Source organism: Canis lupus, chromosome 7 (assembly GCF_011100685.1).
Source record: "Canis lupus familiaris isolate Mischka breed German Shepherd chromosome 7, alternate assembly UU_Cfam_GSD_1.0, whole genome shotgun sequence".
NCBI classification, from domain to species: domain Eukaryota; kingdom Metazoa; phylum Chordata; class Mammalia; order Carnivora; family Canidae; genus Canis; species Canis lupus.
The window spans coordinates 24,498,767-24,522,676 of record NC_049228.1 but is presented as its reverse complement, the minus strand read 5'-3'; the positions used below and the strand labels follow the sequence as shown (position 1 = coordinate 24,522,676).

At 37.3% G+C, this 23,910-nt stretch overlaps 1 protein-coding gene across 7 annotated transcripts in view; it reads left to right on the top strand.

Annotated features, from left to right (window-relative positions):
• The window catches only part of RABGAP1L (RAB GTPase activating protein 1 like), a 744,356-nt gene that overhangs the window by 508,518 nt on the left and 211,928 nt on the right, over positions 1–23,910 (top strand). For all 7 annotated transcript variants that reach the window (XM_038542444.1, XM_038542442.1, XM_038542443.1 and 4 more), the window contains one exon: positions 20,964–21,005. In XM_038542444.1, coding sequence (XP_038398372.1) covers positions 20,964–21,005 — 42 coding nt within the window. The remainder of the gene's footprint in view (positions 1–20,963; positions 21,006–23,910) is intronic.

Sequence of the window (23,910 nt, the reverse complement as noted above, 5' to 3'; positions counted from 1 at the left end):
TATTCTTTACCGTCAGCAGTTAAGACTGTTTGGAGAATTATATTCAAGAGCCAATCATGGGATCCCTGGGTGGCGCAGCGGTTTGGCGCCTGCCTTTGGCCCAGGGCGCGATCCTGGAGACCTGGGATCGAGTCCCACGTCGGGCTCCCGGTGCATGGAGCCTGCTTCTCTCTCTGCCTATGTCTCTGCCTCTCTCTCTCTCTCTCTCTCTCTCCCCCTCCCCCTCTCTGACTATCATAAATAAATAAAATAAATAAATAAATAAAATAAATAAATAAAAGAGCCAATCATGTATTGCTCAAGCCCTATAACCTCCACACACTACAACCTTCAAATATATAGCTAGAACCAGTTCCAAATTCAACTACAGCTTTTATTTCTATCTGTGATTTGTTACCCATCGATTTCCCTTTGTATAGTCTTTAAATTTTTACAGCATTAAAAAATGAAAAGCTAAATAAATTAGTTCCAATAACTCAATGTAAATTTTAGAGCAATTACTTGACTCAACTAAGCCTTTTTGGGTGCATTCCATTTGCAGTGCTTTTCTCTTCATGTTTGGATTTTTGCCTATACTGGTTGATTGTGTTTAAGCCTCAATATTCACATTTCTAGTGTACCAGTAGGGGTACACCAAGATAAAGTGTCCACCCACATATTCTCTGAGAAGGAATGCCTTTGATTTCACCTGAGGGATCATCTGGCCCAGTCACACAATTTCAGAGTCCTAAAGGGAATTAAAACACAAATAAAATAAATTTGGCATGGGGACATACGAATTTGATTACAAAAGTCAGAATTATGGCCTCTGAGAGAAATGTAATGGACTGAACCCCTTCAATTTTAAGTGGAAGAACAACACTACCCATCCTGCTTACTTTCCCTTAGGTAGCCCTAAAGATATCCTACCATTACCTAGTGTAGCTCACTGTCCCCAGATGTATTGCCTCGAGACTATTAAAAGATCATGAGGGCCACTAGGAATTATATAGACAGATTTTTCTGTCTTTCTGTTTGCAGATACTTAGATATCCCTCTAAAATAAATGTTTGTCCTGTTGTTTAAGTTGTCTTGAGAAGAAATTTCTACTTTGGTAACTTTTTCAGAATTTTTAGTACTCTGAATTTCTCAACATTTTTTTAAAAAAGATTTTATTTATCTATTCATGAGAGCGACACAGAGAGAGGCAGAGACACAGGCAGAAGGAGAAGCAGGCTCCATGCAGGGAGCCCGACATGGGACTCGATCCTGGGTCTCCAAGGATCAGGCCCTGGGCTGAAGGCAGCGCTAAACCGCTGAGCCACCTGGGCTGTCCTGAATTTCTCAACATTTGTGGTAAATAGATTACAGTGCTTTTTGGCAAATATTTTTTCTAGTCCAGAAAACAAAGTAAAACAAAACGAAAACCTCCAGACCCTAAATCTTCAATTTGAGAATTTTTTTTCCATACCATTCCTGACCATCTTTACTTTTATCATAAGCCCACCATCATTTAAGTTTGCAAGATACCTGGAAATTCCTCCAGTCTTAAAAAGGCTAGGTTCTATATGATATTCTGGAAAGGAGCCTTGGTTTCCAGATTCTGCATGGTAATGTTGGTGTCTTCCTTGTTACACCTTGTGGTAAACTAGAACCTAAAGGTAGCCATGTCTTTGTGAATCTACCCAGTCCATTCTTAATTTGAAACCAGAAAATCAAATGTTTCTATTATATTTAAATCATAAAAAATAATGGATTGTTACACTTGGGAAGTGCCCTACAGGTAGTTCAAGCCAATAGCCCTTTTTTAAAAGAAGGGGAGGAGGGCGGGGGGTGGGAGTGAATGGGTGACAGGCACTGGGGGTTATTCTGTATGTTAGTAAATTGAACACCAATAAAAAATAAATTTAAAAAATAAATAAATAAAAGAGAGGGCTGGGGTGCCTGGCTGGCTCAGTTGGAAGAGTGCGCAACTCTTGATCTTGGAGTCATGAATTGGAGCCCCAAACTGGATGATAAGAGATTACTTAAATAAATAAAAACTGAATGACTGAATGAATGAATGAAGAGGACTTGTATAAGTGAGGCAGGAAAGGTTGTTAGACCCATGGGGTATCTAAAGCCCAAAGCAGGAGTATGCAGTTTAAGATGAGGGCTTAAATTTAATATTCTGAGTATAAGGTAATTCTTCAGCATACTATCTAGTTTTATCTTACATTAGGAAATTTAGGAAGGCCTCAGAAAGAATTCATAGGTGAACAATAAAAGAATTTACAATTTTTAAAGATGAGGATAGATTAAAGGAATTAAGACTATTTAACCTTGGACAGGGTACCTTCAAAAGTATCTTCAATGACATGGAAAAATTGTGACCAGGTGTTCCCCATTTCCTTTGAGGATGAACAAAAGGAAGTAAATTTACATTATAGCAAAGGAACAGCAGTTAGATAGAAGGCAGATCCACACAATGAAGCCAGTAAACATTGGAACAGGAGGGATATTTGGCTTCCTGGTTATCTTCCTCAGATTCTCTGGTTATTATCAGTGTCTGTTTCCTGTGGCTGGGATTTGACATCTCCAGGCCCAAGTGGATGCACCTGCAGAGATCCTGTGATCTGCACCATCTGTCTGAGGTGCCTGATAGAGGCAAGGTGGCCTGTCCATAGCAAACATCCAGTGTTGTCAAGCACAACTAAGCTGTTTTACTGAAGTGCCTTTTTAAAACTCCAACTAATGGGGATCCCTGGGTGGCTCAGTGGTTTAGCGCCTGCCTTTGGCCCAGGGCGCGATCCTGGAGTCCCGGGATCGAGTCCCACGTCAGGCTCCCGGCATGGAGCCTGCTTCTTTCTCTCTCTCTCTATGTCTATCATGAATAAATAAATAAATCTTAAAAAAAAAATAAAATAAAACTCCAACTAAGGATTAAGGAACAAATGCCAAAGACTAAATTAGCCAGCTTCCATCATTTTCTAGAAGTAGAAACTATAAGCATCTCTTCTAAAAAAAAAAAAAAAAATGCACCTCTTCTTTCTATCAGTTTGCAAAGGTTATTAATCCTTTGGTCTTTTCCTCTTAAAGTATTAGCTGCTTCCCTTTTCTAGTGACCTAAGTTTTTCCTTTCAAGACTTGAGTCTTTGATATGATCAGATTGATTAGAAGAAAGAGAATTTTCTTCAAGAAGTTATAGAAGAAATATGTAGGTCAACTTTTATCAAAATATGTAGTAACTTTCTTGAGATTTGGAATTACTGAAATTCCTTATAAAAATTCTAGGAAGTTCAGTTTTGAGGACTTTAATACCACAATACTGTGTTCAGGCATATAGTGCTTATCTGTGTGTCAGGCGTTGTTTGTAAGTGCTCAGTCCTCACAACAGCCTGGTGAGGTAAGTGCTGTTTATGAAGAAACTGAGGCAGAGAGAGTTTAAGTAATTGCTCTGAGTCATACAGTTAATAGGAAGTGAAAGGTTAGTTCAGGAAAGCTGGCTCAGATCTGTCTCCTAACCCCTACCCACATACTCACTCCCACTCCACTGCCTTCTGTGTATTTTTGCTGCCCAAATATCTCTGCCACTGATAATAATTTGGATCAAGATGTGGATAGTTACAAGGGTCAAAGCAAGCCTCTGGCTTCAGTCCTCATCCCTGCTCACATACACTTTGTCTCAGCCCTCCCAGATCACCACATGCTATTCCTGAGTGCACCGGACTCCTTCACTGCTCTCTGCCTTTACGTATGCTAGGCTGTTGGTTTGCAGTGCGTTCCTCTCAACATTTTAACATGTTTTTTCTTTAAAATCTTGTTCAAGCATCCACTGCTTTGTGAAGCCTTTCCCTATTTACCCAAGAGGATCTAATCTTTCTATTTTGGGGCTCCCCCCTTGCCATGTACATACCTCTTTTGTTGCATTTTCATTCATTCAACAACTATCTAGCACTACAGTTTCCCAAACACTGTTCTAGACAGTGGGGAAAATAGCCCAGGTTTCTGACCTCATGAAGCTATTTAGTTAGAGGGAAAAACAAAAACAAAAACAAAAACAAAAACAAAAAACAGCAAGAATGAGCAGAGTCTGGACGCTGTGTGGAGAATAGACTATGGAGGACCAAGAGGTAGAGGTAGGAAGACCAGGAGGCTATTGTATTAACCCAGGTCAACAGATGATGGTGGCTTAGGCTAGGGTAGGAGATGATGAGAAATTGTTGAGTTTTGGATATATTTTGCAAGTATATCCTACAAGATTTCTGCTGGTGGGTTGGTCATGGTTTGTGAGAGAAACGATACCTTGAAGGCTTTTTGCTTGAGCAACTGGAAGAATGAAGTTGCCATGTTAACTTTGGTGGCAAAGATAGGAGGAAGAGCAGGCTTGTGGGAAAAATATAGAGTTCAGATTTAGACATGACTGAGATCCTTATATGGACATCTGATCTTGAAGTAGTAGGATATATGTATGAGTCTGGAATTCAAATGAGACAGTTGGGCTAAAGATGTTGATTTAGGAGTGATCAACATATAGCATGTATTTAAAGCCACAGGACTTGATGGGGTCACCTAGAAAGTGAGATTCAATAGAGGAAGATCAAAAATTGAATGCTGGGGCACCCATCAGTAGACAAAATGTGGAAAATCCTGCAAAGGAGGACTTTGAAGTAGTGGCCAGTCAGGTAGAAGAATCTTTTCAGGTGCTTAGAGCATGTAATATTCAAGGGTAGGACTGTGGTTTATCTTTGCATCACCTAGCACAGTTGTTGCCCTTCAGCAGAAAATGTTAGTATATTGAAAGAAGGAGTGGCTCCTAGCTGGAACACCAAGCATGACTGTCGGGATCTCAGAAGATGGTGATATTCAGAATGCAAGGTAGGTCCAGTAAAGTTTTCAAGTCCCAACCAAAGGGAAGCAGGATCTCATTTCTAAACAGGGTCTGGCAACAGTAAAATAAGGTCCCCGTCTTTTAAAAAGCCTAGAGAATTGAACAGGATCTCAAGACAGCAACTTAGCAAACATAAGAATTCAGAGCCAGAACTCAATTAAGAGACAAAAACTTGGTCTTAGGAGAAAGGCAAATGTCACTTATTATAAATGAGGCACAAGATGAGATGAACTAATATCAAAGCTATCTTTATGCTCAGCCTCTTGACTATTGAATTGTAAAACTCCTTCTTTGCAACTGAGAACACATGCCAGGACCTCTCTTTACACCATTGGTCAACCTATTGCTAGAAGCCAGTCATAGTTGATATCTGTTCATGCTGTTCAATTAAGTAGAATTATTTATAGTACAAAGCACCTTTGCTTATTTTGTATGCTTTTATATTCTTGTATCTTTCCTACTAATTGTTCAGATGGCTTTGGATCATATATGTTTCTTTAGTCTTTTCTAAAAGTAGAAAGAAAGAAAAGTGCATTTAATTTGGAAAAGTAGTACCTTGTTCTTGTATAATTCTTCTCATTTCATTTATAAACATAAAGCATGGATTGTCCTCCCTTAGATAGAAAACTTCCTGATTTCCAATAACCTAGATAATTGGATCAACTCAACTAAATTAATAAAAAAAATATTAAGTGTTTATAATATGCTCAGCTCTAGATTGGCTGTGAAATTATCAAGGTAAAACATGGTCCCTGGCCTGGAAGGATTTCCCATCTCATGGGGAAAATGAATATACATAAACAACTAAGTATCATGAAGTGAATGTAGCTAGCAATAATCTTAATAGAAGACATGTAGGTAGAAAATGGTCAGAATATAAATGGACATTAGTAAATCTCCTTTGAGGGGCATGAGAATTTTAAGTTGTAAGTTGAAAGACCTGTAATCACAGAGAGTTTCAGGAGGTGATTACCTCAAGCTAAACTTCTCTCCTGGTCATTTAGCCATCTGAAGGAAGGAAATGGCGTCCCTGATGCAAGAAGCATGGGAAATTAAGTCCCAGTTAGAAAGAGAGGAAGCCTTCAGTAAATAATCAAAAGGACATTTTACTGGTGATTTTCACCCCAGCAATTGCAATGGAATGAGTTGCAGCGACAGAAGCAGAATGGCAACAAGTAGAATGGTGACTCTGGAATAAGGAAATGAAATACAAACTTATTTGTTGTATAAGGATCTTCTTCGTTTGATCTATATCAGTATTTCTAACTTTTTCTTCTTTGGCTTCTCTTAATCCTTAAAAACAAAACATGAAAGCCAATGGTTCCTAAAGCCAGCGTATTATTAGAGTTTGTGGAGTAGGGTGAAGGGTGCTAAAATATATAATAGATATTCATGCCCATCCTGTACTTGCTGAATTGGAATCTTTCAGAATAGGACCCGGGAAGTGAGCCCTTAACAGACCTCTCTGCATTATTCTTCATTATTCTTCATTATTCTTAACTGGTCCTCTCTGTTTCATTATTTAGGAATCTTACTCCCAGAGGTTGAGACATTTACCTAAGCCAGTCAGTAGCAGAAATCGAACTATGGTACAGATATTTTAGCCCTGCTCTGAAACTTTTTGGCTCATATTATTAATGAATTCCTACAGTGAATTTCTAGATTATTTAATAGTAGGCTTGATTTACTATGTTTAAATGGGAATGAATTTCACAGGGCTTCTAGAGTTTTTCCTTACAATTAAAGAACATTTGCAGCAACCACTGTATTCCTACAGTGTTGCTACAGTGTCCTATGCTAATTAAATCTCTTTGCTTTGTTAGAGCTCTTACTTTTAACTTGGGTTTTTTGTTTTGTCATTTACTAGATCTCAAACCAAATTAGCTGAACTAATTCTTCCATCTTTTCTTAAGTGAGGACATCTCTCCTCACTATGGGAGGTAGAATTGTGGAAATCACAATTTCTTGTAGTGAAGCCAGGATTTCTTGGAAAAGAACTTTCAATAAAGTGATTTAATTATCTGCCTGCTTTAGGTGGATACCTTTTTCTGGGTCAGCTCCTAATAAAAGAACAGGCCCTCCCATCTGTTTTACAGCTTAACATAATTTTGAGTGAGCTAAATTATATTCTAAAGCCATCAAATGACTAGACTACTTTATGTACCTGAAGTACTGGGCATTTTGTTCCATGATAGCTCATTGCTAACACAAGATGGTTAGCTACATAAATAATAGTACTTCATTGAAAAGACTGGAGGGGCACCAGGGTGGCTCAGTCGGTTGACCCTCTAACTCTTGATTTCCACTCAGGTCGTGATCTCAGGGTCATGAGATCTCACTCTATGCTCAGCAGGGAGTTGACTTGAGATTCACTCTCCCTCTGCCCCTCTTGTGCATTCTTCTCTCCCTGTCTCTTTCTCTCTCTCTCTCTCTCTGGTGATTTTCACCCCAGCAATCTCTCTCTCGGTTGCTAAAATCAATCCTTAAAAAAAAAAAAAAGATTGGAAACTCGTTTACTTTTTGTTTTCTAAAAACTGGATAATTATTATGACTCCTTGGTAGAGTTATAGATTTTACATATTCCTGGTATATGAATGGGGAAGTGAATGTAGGAGAAGTATATTCTAAATTATTGTGATTGCTATGCAAAAATTCCTGTGTTAGATCATAAACCTATGGAAAATAGGACTTTTTCAACTTACAACTGTTTTTAGTGTTGAAGGAAAGTGAATTGCTCATCAGAAGATTTTGTTACACTTAAAAAAATTATCATTTCTGCTTTATAAACATTTTTTGTTTAAGGATTAAACTTTCAGATTGCAGTTAGAAATTATTACTATTTTTGAAAGCACGTATATTGTCTCTTCTAGTAAGGAATGTGATTTCTGGTCAAGCAACTAATATGTACTTCTGTTAAAATTTGAGGACACATTTGTAATTGATGAGCAAATATTGATTTTCAGTAGAAATAATACTGATAGCTTGTTTTCTCTAAAATCCCTTCTGTGACCAGTTTCTTTTTTTTTTAATAAATTTATTTTTTATTGGTGTTCAATTTACCAACATACAGAATAACACCCAGTGCTCATCCCGTCAAGTGCCCCCCTCAGTGCCCGTCACCCATTCACCCCCACCCCCCTCCCTCCTCCCCTTCCACCACCCCTAGTTCGTTTCCCAGAGTTAGGAGTCTTTATGTTCTGTCTCCCTTTCTGATATTTCCCACACATTTCTTCTCCCTTCCCTTATATTCCCTTTCACTATTATTTATATTCCCCAAATGAATGAGAACATATAATGTTTGTCCTTCTCCAATTGACTTACTTCACTCAGCCTGTGACCAGTTTCATAAAATTTATCTGCTAACTTGAAATTCTGTGGCTTAGCTTTTATTATATGCTGTTCTTTTGTCACCATTAACCTGCCAAATTTTAGCACTTTGAAATCTTTTCATCTTTATTAAGCTTAACTCATTCAATTGTATTTCCTGTAGATTTTTATAGTCAATTTTATAGTTTCCTTTTAAAATAGAATACCAACTATATAAAATATATACATGTATACATACAGACATAAATCCCTGAAGACACTGGAGAAATTTGGTACAAGTTACATATTTTCAACAACTTTCCAAGTGACCACTCTTTTTTTCTGCTCACAAATTATCTGATGAGGGTATATAGACTAGCTTGCAATGTATCCCAACTTCCATGTTTTTATTTATCATTTTATCTGATTGCATCATTATGTATTCATTTTTAAATTCATAAAATACAATGTTTTAAGTACTTAAAATTTCATGCATAATTCACATAAAGTGTTATATATGGATTTACTACTGTAGAGAAGCATCAATTATCTTTTCTTGGTGGATTATTACCTATATGAATACACTTGAAGAGTTATTCATTAGAGAATTGAATGTAGTCTGCTTTTTAAAAATAATGTATGATCAGCATTAATAGGTTCCAGAGAGATTATTCAACATCTTCTTTTTGTCTGACCACAATTTCTAAAAAGATGAGACTGAGCACAAGATCAGTCTTATTTCTTAAAAATATATTAGTCACTATTGTCATCATTATTTTCAGATAGATTCTATAACTTTTAATTAATTGAACACACAACTGCAATAGAATTCACATTATATTTAGTGACATTTCGTTTTGATGTTTGACTTTAAAAATTTTGCATAGGTGAACTTTAGAAACATTTAAAATATTATGAAATAGCTATAAGTGGACTTTAAAGAATTTTAAGATGGGCTTCTTAGAAGCATTATAAAATGATTCCCACCCTTGACTGCATATTATTCACCTGGCCCCACCCAGACCAATTAAATTAGACCTGGAGGTTATTGTTAAAGCTTCCTAGGTGACTCTAATGTGTGGTTGGCTTGAAAACTTTAAGCAATTCTCAGTCTGGATTCATATTAGAGACTCCTAGGAAGTTCTTAAAAATACAAGTGGCCATGCTGTACCCCCAAGAAATTTTTATTTATTTGATAGGAGGTGGAACTGCTACATCAGTGTTATAAAAGCACCCCAGGTGATTCTAATAAATAACCACAGTTGTGAACTACTCAGCTAATGGTAAAAGAATTGGATTAGAATCAGGAAGCTTGTCATTTTAGTCCTAATGCTGTGAATTTAGATAAATCACCTAGCATATTTGAGGGTTTTTTTGTAAAATGAAGATACTAATATCAACTTCTATACCTGACAGATATTGTTATGGTTGAATTACACAGTGTGCTCAGAAGTTCTTTGCAATAAAGTACTATAAAGATGGTTGCATTTAAGATTTACCATATAATGGCTATTGTGAAATGGTGTATTTATTTTGGTGCCAAGTTCTGTGTAGTTCTGTAGACAGAACCTATCTCTGAGACAGGAAGAAACTTGGGCTCCTTGGCTGTTTTCAGCATATATCATCCTAATTCTTGAAGTTTCCACTGCCTTTTTTTATTCAGACCAGGCTGCTAGTGGTTCTAAGTGGCAGGGAACAGAGACGGAGAAAAAGAAAAAATCCCATCTGGTGATTAACGAAAAAATTGTGAGTTTCTAAAATTAGTAACATCCTTGTCATACCTTCAAAGAGACATGGCTGGCAACTGTGGAGCTGTTTACCTGATTTAACGTTTTAAACTCTCTTTCAGGGGTGCCTGCTGGCTCAGTGGGTTTAAGTGTCTGACTCTTGATTTCAGCTTAGGTCATAAGCTCAGGGTTGTGAGATCAAGACCCATTGCAGGCTCTGCACTGATTGGGGGGCCTGCTTGAGAGTCTGTCCCTCTCCCTTTACATTTGTCCCACGCCTCCCTCCCTCTCAGAAAAAAAACAAAAACAACAATAACTTTCTTTCATGTTTTTGGAGCTCCTGTGTTACCTCTGCCCTGTTGTCCCTAGTGTTTAAGCTTCACTAACACTTACCCATGTACCCAGTGAGGACAGAAGAAAGAGAGGGCCACGAAAGATGAATACACTCATTAATGGTTTCCCCTCATAACACAAACCTCAGGTCTTTATCCTTGGATGGGTAAGAATTGATGATCCAGAGCATTTCCTTGTGTGTTAGTCTAGTTGCCACCTTTCACGGGCCCATCACCAAGCAAATTATATACAATATATTGTGGCTTTTAAACCCCCTCAACTGTGTACTTGACTGCATGTTCTTGAGTTGTTTTTCGGTTTTCTCCCCTATGATTGGTCTTTGGAAGTACTTAAAAGATAGCTTTTGCTTATGTTTGAAGATAGTAGTAAATGTGTGATTGATTTTCTTTTCCTAAAGCACATCACCCTAATGCATTATACCCCCATTTCCAGATTTGGAAAGAGGTAGTGAAACTCCTGGGATAGAAGAAGATAAAAGATAATATGTCTGAATTTTAATGTTACTGTTCAGGAGCTCACTTTTCATATTTAAGAAAGAATGGAACATAATTTGTTTACCTCTCCAAATAACCTGAAAATGAGGCTCAACAACCAAAAAAAGTATGTAGTTCATATCAAGAAATTATAAAGAAACCAGTTTGAGGAACATTTAATGATTTTTTAAAAAGATTTATTTATTTGAGAGTGAGAGGAGGAGAAGGGACAGAGGGAGAGGGAGAAAAAATCTCAAGCAGACTCCCCATTGTGCACATAGCCCAGTGCCCAGCTCAGTCTCACAACCCTGAGCTGAAACCAAGAGTTGGGTGCTTAACTGACTGCCACACAGGCACCCTATCATTTCATGATTTTTAATTCTCATTAAAGCCCTGTTTCCTTGATCCCATCAATCCTATTCATTTCATCTGTTCTTTTTTTAATAATAAATTTATTTTTTATTGGTGTTCAGTTTGCCAACATACAGAATAACACCCAGTACTCATCCCGTCAAGTGCCTCAGTGCCCGTCACACATTCACCCCCACCCCCCGCCCTCCTCCCCTTCCACCACGCCTAGTTTGTTTCCTAGAGTTAGGAGTCTTTATGTTCTGTCTCCCTGTTCATTCAACTAATACTGAACACCTGTTCTATTGCAGGTAGTGTCCTGAGTGATGGAAATGCACCAGTAAAGACACAGGCAGGATCCTGCCCTCATGTAACTTACAGGGAAATGTAGACAGGTAAATGAGTAGTTACACAGCAGTGGATGAGTGCTGTGAGATGGAGAGTCCAGGATGTTTTTAAAGAGCCCTAATAAGGGGTACCTAACCCAGTCAGGAACACCAAGAAAACCTCCTCAGAGGAATTAGCATCTCATCTCAGACCTAGAAAAAGAGAACATCTAAAGAGAGAAGAATTTCCAAGTAGAGAAAATATCATATAGTAAGGTGCAGAGGTTCGGGGCATGGTCTAATATTGGGGCAGCTCCTTGAGAAGAACCTAGTTTACATTTCCCTACAGCTCTGAGATCACTAAGAAGGATAGGGTTTGTAGGGAGTGGATACCACCAATGAAATCCCTACATACACCATGGAGAAAAGTGACATGGAAAGGTGTCAGATCATTTAGAAGATAGTACATGATGTGGTAGCAGCCAGCTAAGAGAGTTATCAAAGAGGGCTTTACAAAATTTACCTGTTGGTATAAATCTTCTGGTTGGGATTCCCTGGATTAGCATTCCAAAGGGAAAACCTTAGTTGTCATTGTCGCCTTGTTTTAGTTCATCAATTGTAATTAGGTCAAGTTCTAGAGAAGATTTCACACTACCCTTACTCAAGTTATTCCTGCTCATTTGGATTGCCTGTTTCATTTTTCTACAGGTGTGTAATTATGAGGAGTCCCAAAAACGTGACTTGACATATTGTACTGAGTATTGCTCTGTTCTCTAACCTTTTCATATGACTTCCTCTCCAATTGTATTAATTTTTAAAAACATATTTCTTTAAAATTTTCAAAACACCTCCATGCCATGCTGAATACATAGCTAGTGTTCTATAAATATTTGTTGAATTTAGATTAATGTGTTCCAGGATTTTTTAAAGAGCATTTTCATTGGGGAAAAAAAAAAACGGTGTTGGTACAAAACTCTAATAACAAGGCTCCTGTACCTTTTGGCTTCCGAGTGATTTGGGTCAATGGAAACTCTAGCAGGAGATTGGAGTAAAGGGAGGATCAAGATCAGTTGATAGGAATTGGTGGAAGTCTGTTTTTATGAAGGGCATCAAAAACATGCCCACAGCTGTGGTGGTTGACTGATAACTATAGCCAGAAGACTGTATAATCTGAGACTTATCATGACGTAAAGGGATCGAGAACAGAAGGGTGATTGCCAATGTTCATTACCAATAAGGCATCTTCTGTAGGAACTATAAAGTACTCTCCTGGTCACACTTCTCCCCTGTTAGCCTGGGGTAATGTGTTACCTATTTATATTTTTATCTCCAGTCCTAGTTTGGGAGTCCCTTGTTGGAGAAATGATTTATCCATCATTGTAAACATACAAATAAGTGTATATACTAAGTAATCTTCAGAATGCCTAGCACATAGATTTGATAAATATTTGTCAAAACCTGTAACTTGACTTGTTTCTCTTATTTTAACTCCTTTGTTGTTGTTGTTGTTTTTTTAAAGATTTTATTTATTTATTCATGAGAGAGAGAGAGAGGGGCAGAGACACAGGTAGAGGGAGAAGCAGGCTCCATGCAGGGAGCCTGACGTGGGACTGGATCCTGGGTCTCCAGGATCATGCCCTGGGCCGAAGGCAGCGCTAAACCGCTGAGCCACCCAGGCTGCCCAACTCTCCTTTATTTCAAAAGGTTTATTTAATTCAGATTTCATAAATCACTAAGTATTTTTCCCAGGGTCACTCATAATTAAGGAATCAGACTCTGTAGGTATACTTTTATGTAGTATTTCACTTATAAAAACAAATGCAAGTCAAGCAAAGATAAAAAAAAAAAAAAAAAAAAAACACCTACATGGGGCACCTGGGTAGCTCAGTGGTAAAGCATCTGGCTTTGGCTCAGGTCATGATCCCGGGTTCCAGGATTGAGTCCCACATCAGGTTCCCCATGGGGAGCCTGCTTCTCCCTCTCCCTCTCTCTCTCTCTGTCTCATGAATAAGTAGATAAAATCTTAAAAAAAAAAAAAACCCAAAAACCCCTATAACTACACAGATGTATTCATATGTTTATCCCCTCACATTCTTGTATTCCTTCTCCTACTCATGAAAAAGCAAATGAATCTATAATAAAAATGGAAAACATAATAAAACTGGAGGAAATGGAAAATTGCAATCATGAAAGTTTTGTTATATTTTATATATTAGTAAATGGGTAGTAGATATAAGGGAGGACTTAGCTTTAAGGGTTTTAAAACATTAGGACTTAATTGAATTTATATGCTAGGCTGTTATGAAGGCCCCTGAAATCTTAAGTTTCGGCTTGGTTTCCAGTGTTGCAATCCTGACCTCTAGTGGACATCCGTAAACAAATACCCAAACCTAAAATATCACATTATTTACTGGGTACTCCATCAAACTCCATTATTTTGTCAACCTAAAAGATAGAATTTTTAAAGAGTTTACAATATAAGAATGAGAATAAAGTAAAATACCTTTTGGCTAATGTGTTACAGTATTCTTGCTATTAGGCCTCTGTGTTTAAGAACAGCCAGTACTTCTTTATATTTGCATGGTAATTACTGTCCCTTTCTTCTTTCCATGGTAAAATGTGTTATTTTTTGGACTACAGAAGTAAGAGATTTATCTTACCCGAAGAGAAGCCCAAAAAGATTCTGTTCTGGTTACCTGATGTGCATTAGAAGCTGTATCAAACCTGAGTGACTTTAAAACAATGACTTTGAAATGAGACATATTATATAGTCTCCTGATGTGATATATTGACACAACATTGATTCTGTTATCTGTGCCAAGAATACATAATCTAAATTTAATCATAAGGAAACAGCAGACAAATCAAATTGAGGGACATTGTACAAAATAACTATCCTGTACTCCTCAAAAATATCAAGTTCATCAAAGACAAAGACTTTCATCTGCTATCTATTGTAGATGAAAGAAGACTAAGGAGACATGACAATATAATGTAATATATGATCCAAGATTGGATTCTAGACCAGGAAAGGACAGTAGCGGGACATTCGACAAAATTTGAGTACTATTATCTTGGTTTTGATAGTTGTGCTGTGGTATGTAAGATGTTAACATTTGATGAATTGAGTTAAAGGTACACAGAAATTCTTAGCACTACTTTTGCAAATTTTTTCTAAATCTGAAGTTATTTCAAAATGAAATAAAACAGCCATTTATTTTATTCACAATTCCGTAAGTCAGGAATTTCAGAAGGATTCAGCTGTGTGGTTTATCTTTGATCCACAACTGAGGCACCTGAAGGTGGAGGATTCACTTTCAAGATTACTTCTTCATTCACATATCTGGTACCTGGGTGATCATTGGCCTCTGTTTCTTATGTCATCTTGCCTTGAAGGCCCTTTCCTTTTGTTTGGCTTCTTAGAGCACGGGGTCTGAGTATAACTGTACTTACATGTGGCTGGCCTTCTGGAGGGAGCATTCCAGGAGATGGGGCACAGAAGTTTGTACTGTTAAGGGTTGGGCCCAGAATATGAGCATAACTTCACTTCCACCATATTTTGTTGGTCAAAGTGGTAGCATAGTCTGCCCTGATTCAAAGGGAGAGGACAGGGATCCTTGGGTGGCACAGCGGTTTGGCACCTGCCTTTGGCCCAGGGCACGATCCTGGAGAACCGGGATCGAATCCCACGTCAGGCTCCCGGTGCATGGAGCCTGCTTCTCCCTCTGCCTGTGTCTCTGCCTCTCTCTCTCTGTGTGACTCTCATAAATAAATAAAAAATTAAAAAAAAAAAAAACAAAGGGAGAGGACAAAGACCCTACCTCTCAATGGGAGAAATGTCAAAGAATTATGACCATTCTTAATTCATCATAGATAGCTAACCAGAGTCTTACTGAATTTTTTTTTTAGAGTCTTACTGAATTTACAGTAGAGATGAAATTACTGAAAAAGCTATGGAGTTGGGGCTTTTTTGGTTTTGTTTGGTTTTTGTCTGACAGACATAAGTTCTAGTCCTGGCTTTACCATTTACTAACAGTGATGTCTCTGGGCCTCTGTTTCCTCATCTCTAAAATTGTGGCAGTGACATAAGCCATGGAATTATTGAGAGAATTAAGTGAAAAATCCATCTAAAAGGGCATCTGGGTGGCTCAATTGGTTATGCATCTGATTCTTTTTTTCCCATTTTTTAACTTTATTTTTTTGAAGATTTGAGAGAAAGAGCGTGAGTGAGGGAAGGGGCAGAGGGAGAAGAAAAGAGAAAATCCTCAAGCATATTCCACACTGAGTGCAGAGCCTGATGAGGAGCTCGATTCTAGGACCCTAAGATCATGATCCAAACTGAAATCAAGAGCTGGCCGTTCAACCCACTTAGCCACCCAGAAGTCCCAAACATCAGACTCTTGATTTTGGCTCAAGATTGTGAGATCAAGCCCTGCCTCAGGGTCTGTGCTGGGCAGGGAGCCTTCTCTCTTTCCCTCTGCTCCTCCCCACTCTCCTCCTCTTCTCTAGAAAAAAAAAAATATCTATTTCGATTGATGGATCAATCGATTTGTCTATATTGCCAGACATGACAAGCAATAAATATGCAAACCTAATAATATATGCCAGCATTTATTGAATATTTAGTTCAGTTCCTTTGATATGCTCATTATATACTATTTCATGTAGTCATCACCCCTTCCCAGGAAGACAAGTCCTATGTTGGTTGGTTCAGAAAAGGCAGCACACATTCCCTCTAGATTTAACTACTTTTGTCTGTGAGCCAGCTCTGTTTACCTTGGCCACTTCTGATTTGATCACTTCTCACTCCCTTGTTGTTAGGATTTCCATTTCCACATACTATGTGTTTCCCTTTTATTTGGATCCCTCAGGACCCCGGCACTGATGCACACTTTGCACTGTTGGGCACTACCTCTTGAGTATTTGCTCTGGGTGCTGTCAGCATAGTTTATGACAGCTTCTCACTCAATCTGGCAGCCCCCTCTGAGCCACAGTTGCCTGCTCATCAGAGCCAAATGTTCAGTGTCTTTGTTCCAATGAGTGCTTTGCTGTCAGCCTTTCTTCATGCAAGATTGTGGGCGCTCACTTGTTGGCCTACCCAGGAACACGATGATCTGCACTTTTGGAGCAATTATTTAATTTGGGGCAATTACTTGTAGGTGTTTTTCAAAGTGAAGATTTTGCCAGGCTGTGACAGTTTTGAAACAGCAGCTTCCCTATCGGTTAAGGAGTCATGTCATGAGCTCCATCTGTTGTCCCTGGAGGATGGTGGTGACCCTTTCTTACCACAGCATGCTAGGTTTGTATGGCCTCACATCCTGCAGCAGTCAGCTGCTCTTTGTCAGTGTTTTTTGATATGGGGTAGAAGTCACCTATTATCTTTCTACTCTCTGCTTTCAAAATTCACTTCAAATGGAAGAAATCACTTTAACCCACTAGGAATTAGAGGGCATGTTAAATAACCCCAAATAAAGAATGTATTCATTTCTTTAATGGGCCATTTTCTCTAACTTGGTGGTTAAGAGAATGACTTCTAGAATTGTCTGCCTTAGTTTAAAATCCCCTTAGTAGCTGTGTGACCTTGGGGAATTTACGTTGACTATGTCTCAATTTGGATGGAATGAAAGTGGAATTTAGGATTGTGGGATTTAATAAGGACATGTTTTCATTGTGATTAACTCAGCTCTTGGTACATGGAAATATTCAGTGGATATTGGCTCTTATTTATTATCTTCTGCTTGAAGTTAGACCTTGTACCATAAATAATAAGTACCCATAACAATATATTTACATGTTATTTTTAGTCTTAATAGTTCTCCAAATGTTTTACTCTTTGAGTCCAATTAGGAACATTTGTTTACCCCTCTGTACTCAACAAAACTGCTACAGATTACATATTTCTGAAAAGGGGAGGCATCTTGAAAATGTATGACATCTTATTCTTTTTAAAATGTATTTCAGAGGCACCTGGGTGGCACAGTTGGTTAAGTGTCTGACTCTTGGTTTGGCTCAAGTCATGGTCTTAGGGTCATGGGAAAGAGCCCCAAGTCAGGCTCCACATTCAGTGTAGAGTCTGATTAAGATTCTCTCCCTCCCCATCTGCCATTCTCTCTCTCTCAAATAAGTAAATCTTTAAAAAAATATATTTCAACAAATATATTTCAGCTCAATTAGTCAAAGGTTGGATCGTGTAGGAGTGGATGGATAATAAAGTAACAACAGATTTAGTTCATAGAAGCTTGGAAGAGTGAAGAGTTGTTCCCTAATAATTCACTTCATGTTGGCTAAGAGGTTTTAAGATTGACATTGCCATCTTAAAGCCAATCTGTGTATGGTACTGCACTTTTAAACTGGCCAAATGTTGGCCTGTGGAAGGTTTCCATAATTTAAGGATACCTCTAATTATATTTCCAAATGAGAATAAGTCTCATTTAAAAGAAAATATCCAACTAAAGTTGCCTTCTTTATTCTCCTCTTAAGAAATCAAGATATATTTACTAGTGAAATAAGGAACTTGATAGAATACCAAGTTTTTCCTGATTTCCAACAACTTAAGAGGTTTGAAAGTATCTTGTCTGCATAGTCAGGCCACACTATTCTATTTTAGTTTAAGGTTTGTGAAGTCTTCTTTATTTTTATAGGGAATGTCCAGAGCTTCAATTAGCAGATGCACTAATATCTTGTTGCCATGTACCAGTTGAAAGAGGTTACATATATAAATTGTTTCTGGTAACTGAAAGGTCTCGCTTTAGCTTTCCAAACTAAAAATTATCTCCTTTTTATTTAAAACACATGCTATGCTTCCTTTTTTAAGCAGAATATTTTGAACACGATGTAAACACTCATTAACATTGCTGGATTATCATTATGAAGTAACAAACTATAGAAGGATTATTAGCTCCACTAAATGGGCCCAGGCAACTATATGTTTTATAGTTTTTAGGAAAGTATAGCTTCTATTTCTGTCAGATTTAATATTTTAATTCTGACAGCTGTCTCTGTAGGCTATTTGTCTCTAATCCTATCTACCACACTTTTTCTTTCAGTTTACTACTTCTGATACCTATAAACTATAAAATCATATCCCCAAACTAATTCAAAGTGCACATAAAATAAAAATTTGAATACATTTTTGTGGTGTTGGTGCTATTTTGGCGATTTAATTTTTTAAATTTTAATTTAAAATTTAAAATTTTAATTTCTTTTTAATTTATAAGTTCTTCATGTTTCTTGTAGCTCACTTGACTTTGAGATCATTGAAGAAGAGCTTCCTTACTATAATTTGATGATGATTCTATAACTGGCCTCATTGGGTCCGTAAGGAAAAGAATAAATCTCATAAATTTTGTCCTCAAATAAACACTTAGCTATGTATGTTATACCAGCACTGAGTGGTATAAATGCTATAATTTTTAAGGAAAATGACCTTAAACCAGACATTAGGAGTCTTGGGGGATCCTAGCCTTCAACTAAATACATTATAACCTTAGGCTAGTCAAGTTCACATTCCGAAAAATGGGAATCACAATAGAGGTTGTTATGAGAATCAGTGAAATTTCACTCTCCCTGTGAAAGCAAGGAGATTGAGAATATAGCAGAGTTGGTTGAACATGGAGTGGAATTTCCAAAGCATACCCTGAAGGGACTTAGGAGGGAAGGAGTGGGAATCTTACTTAGAAGAAAGGACCAGAGCATTATAAGGATTAGAGAACTGGAGACAAGAGGGGTTTACATTTTGAGCAGTGACTAGAAAAACAAGATCCAGAGACATTGTGGACTTGGGCCTAATGCCAGGTTGATAAGCACTCTGGTTGTAACAGTTCACCACTACCAAGCAGCTGTGATGTGGGGAGGGGAGTGGAATAGGGCAACAGGTTTGGACTGCAGGTTTTGGCAGCAGTGGGCAGCAACTAGTAAATGAGGGCCCAAATTTAGATTAGGAAAGTGAATTTGGGGGACACCTGGCTGGCTCAGTCAGTGAAATGTGCCACTCTTGATCTCAGGGTTTAGATTTGAGCCCCACATTGACTGTAGAGATTACTTAAAAATGACAGCTAAAAAAAAAAAAAAGGAAAGAAAATTTTGCTTAATTGTAACCCAAGCTTCTTCATTTACAATAGTCTTCTTTTCTCTAAGTGGTAAATTATGATCAAAACAAGTCTAGACTCATTGCTTGGTGTGCTAATGAACTGTGCTGATTCGGTTTTGTCTCCTGGCCTGGTTATACGTCATGCTGCTTTGGTTTCTTAAAGAGTTAGCGGAGTAAACCGCAAACCTCCAACCAAATATTTTATGTTTATTCATCCCTTCTACAATTAAATAATACTTTAGGTAGTTGACTATGAAAATATCAGCAAGTTTTTTTTTTTTTAAGATTGTATTTATCTATTAGAACAGGCTAGAGAAGCAGCAGGGGGAGAGGGAGAACCAGATTCCCCAATGAGCAGGGAAGCCCCAATGCAGAGTTCAATCTCAGGATCCTGGGATCATAACCTGAGCCAAAGGCAAATGATTAACCAACTAAGCCACCCAGGCACCATGAAAGATTGGCAAATTATAACAGGAATTTACTCTGAGTACCTAGTCTTAATCCTCATTTCTGATTTTAGAGACAGGAAAGGGATGGTATATTAGAAGTGCTTTGCATAATACATCTGGTACAACTCTGTATCCAAAAGGCAGATAGACTTTGTGACCAAGATGAACAGGGCACATAGACCCTGGACGTATGGGAGATGTCAACACATGCTTGAAAGATCTTTCTTCTCCTGCACGATGACTTACATGGCAAGGAAGCAGCATATTTCATGGCAGCTTTGTTTCTGACTCCGTCATCTTGAGCATTTAAGATTTCCTATATTTTGAACTTCACATCTCAACTGCTCTTTGGAGTCACTGGGCTGAACTCAGAGCTCAAAATTCAACTCCAATATGACTTCTTAACAAGCTGTTTATTCCTAAAGAGATATTACTTTGGTTTTCAGAGAGAAAAAAAAAAAAAAAGAAAAGGCAGTCTAGCAGATAGCCCCTTATTACACACCTCTAGTTTTACAAATACTACTTGAAAGCACAATAAGAACAAGTAGTAGAAATCCAGTGTGATGCTTATAACTGCCCTCATATAACCTGTCCCAATTATCAGCAACACTGTATTGTTTTGTCTATTGCTGGCCATTTAACCAAAATATACATACTGGGATTAGGAATTTCAGTTAATTTTAGACTTCTGCATCATTCGTATGTTGATCAAAGAACTTCACTTTCACACGCCTTAGACCCATGAAGATAATCCAGAAATTGAAGGAAAAATAGTTTATTGAATAATTTATTGGAGAATTAAGGGAAAATAATTTATTGTAAGAACAGCAATTTTATGTGAACATTAGTTAGGTAACACCAAAAATTTGCAGGAAGCCTCATAGAGAAGGAAGATGCCTTTCAAAAAAAATCTCATGGTTTAATTATTACTCTATGTGAAGATGAAAGCAACCATGGATTTTATTAGAGATGTATGGGAAAATACTTAGTAAAATAGTGATTATATATGGCTGTATTGATTTGGAGTCTTTTTCTATTTCAGGGTTTGAATATAATCTTTCATGTAGCCTTGGCTCTCCTAAAGGTAAGTCTGTTTTTATCTTTAAATTGAGCATAATTCAAATTTATAGGCTTTGACACATTATAGATTATTGAACACAAAAAGACTTCCGTAAGGAACTCTGATTCTCTCCTCCCATCCTTTGTAGTTGTTGTTAATTTGATTTTGTTTCTTTACTTTTCTTATAATCTACTTAATTTTGCTGTCATAGCACTCTTTCCAGTAACATATAAAGTTGTTTTCATTCATACAAGTTGGATGATATGAAAGTTAAAACCTGTTTTCTGTCAAAATGATGCCAGCCTTTTTCTTAAAATACTTCTTACCATAATAACATCCGTGGAGATACCTAAACATAGAATTGAATTATTAGAAAGTTTTTCTAGTATACTGACTAAAAAAAGAAACTGCTGCATTTCAATTTGCACTTCTTTCTCTGAGAGCTAGAAATTTATAAGACACTTTAGAATTCAATTATAATTACCTTGTTGAATTTTATGTCAACATATCAAAGGAGCTTTAATAGTGTGGTAATAGCAAGACATTTGCTGCAGAGTTGGTGAAAGGAATTCAGTCAATCAGTTTTTGTCCTCCAGTCAAAGATGACATTCTGTTGCAGAAGGCGATAATTGCCTTATTTATTCAAAAACCATGCCGGCCCACCCTTTCCCAGTAAAACATAATTGTTAAAATTGCAGACTCTGGACTCAGATTTGGTTCTAATTTCAGCTCTAGTATATGACCTTGGGCAAATTACTCTTAAGTGCTCAGACCCTGAGTTTTAAGATAATAATAGAAACTAATTTATGGGGGGCGCCTGGGTGGCTCAGTGGTTGAGCGTCTGTCTTCCGCTCAGAGCATGATCCTGGGGTCCTGGGATGGAGTCCTATATCAAGCACCCAGCAGGGAGCCTGCTTCTCCCTCTGCCTAGGTCTCTGCCTGTCTTTCTGTGTCTCTCATGAATAGATAAATGAAATCTTAAAAAAAAAAAAAAGGTAACTAATTTATGGTATTGTTGTAATAATTCAATGTGATGATACATAAAAATACTCAATGTGTCTAGAAAATTTTATTGCCTAATTAATGTTAGCTGTCATTATTGTGATTACTGTTATATTCACAAGGAAATTTAGAATCTCTAGATTCCCCATCATTTTCCCAAATTTCACAAAAGATAACGACTTGGTGTCTTCAGAGAGCCACTTGGTATTTTACGAGAGCTTCCGTAACTTACAGACCTTGACAAAGATATGACATAATATGGGACCTATGTATTATTTTTTGTGAAGTTTTTAAATTGTACTTTAAATTGTTCATTAAATCATTTTGAGTTTAGATATAAACAATTCTTTTTTTTAATAAATTTATTTTTTATTGGTGTTCAATATGTCAACATACAGAATAACACCCAGTACAACAAACAATCCAATCATGAAATAGATATAAACAATTCTTTTTTTTTTATTTTTTTTTTTATTTATGATAGTCACAGAGAGAGAGAGAGAGAGGCAGAGACACAGGCAGAGGGAGAAGCAGGCTCCATGCACCAGGAGCCCGATGTGGGATTCGATCCTAAGTCTCCAGGATCGCGCCCTAGGCCAAAGGCAGGCGCCAAACCGCTGCGCCACCCAGGGATCCCGATATAAACAATTCTTATACCAAAGTTATTTAGGAAGTTGGGAAGATACTTAAAGTATTTTCAGTAAAAAAGATTCTATCTGTATAGGGCTGGGATAAGACATTTAGAATGCCTAAGCAGTCAAAGTATTATATAATTCAGACTAAAAAAAGTACTTAAACATAAAGAGAGTGTAAGAAGGAAGTCCAACAAAGATGATTTTTCCTATCATGTCTAACTTATTTTTGAGATTCAGATATTACATCTTTCCCAAAACTTTTTTTTTTTTTTTTTGGTGATTTTTCTTTACTGGTGCTGTCAGCACACACTTAATCTGTCTTTGGGGGGTAACCCAGGATTTCCTGTCTGGGTATTCCCTGTCAGCCTGCCTAATACTGTATCTGTCTGGTAAATTATCTTCCTGATGGACAGATATTTTTTGTTTGATTGCATTATTTTCATTTATTTTTGTTCATGTTAATTCAGATATGGCCTGTGCAGAGGACATTCTCTGGCCCCTGGACAGAAAGACTTTTGAATTTTCCAGAAATACATGGATGCTCATCTAGTACCTTGTAGAATTTGCCTAGTTAGAGAAGATTAAAAAGGAGAGGTTTCTCACTACTATTGGCTTATATTTTACCCCTTCCTCGTATGAATCCCAGAGCTTACCCCACTAGAGACAGTATATATAAGCTGAACTGAAGTGTACCAAATTGATCTGATTGCCCCCACCCAGGGAAACAATATCCCAAACATACATGACAGTGACTAGCATTTAGCTTCTAATCTTAAGCCATATAAAAGAATGTATATTTGTTTACATAAAAATAACACACTTAGGGATAGTTCAAAGTGCTTATGAACCCAGCATGAATTAACCAGTAACACACATTAAATGTCCAGGTGTTATTTGTAAGAGAATTGTGAATTTTGTTAATTAGAGAAAACTATTCATTTTTCTCCTGTAGTTGATAATTGAGGGAGCCAAGGCCCCAGATTGCCTAGTCTTTTGGCTTAATGATTGCAAAGCCGGATTTATGATATTTTTTAAGCAGTATAAATATAGGTGAAGGTCTCTGTTGTTCAATATGATTTAAAGACACCTACTTTCTGAATGGGAGCTACTTTCTTTTGAGTTAGAAATAGTCTACCAAGTAACTAGAAAGCTATTGAGCTAAAGGAATGATTCATTATCATAGGTAGCATCATCAAATCATTTAGGATATTGGCAGTGTCCATTCATTTCCCCCAAATCTGATTCATTTATTATATGAAACAGCATATAATACATTATAGTCACAGCATACA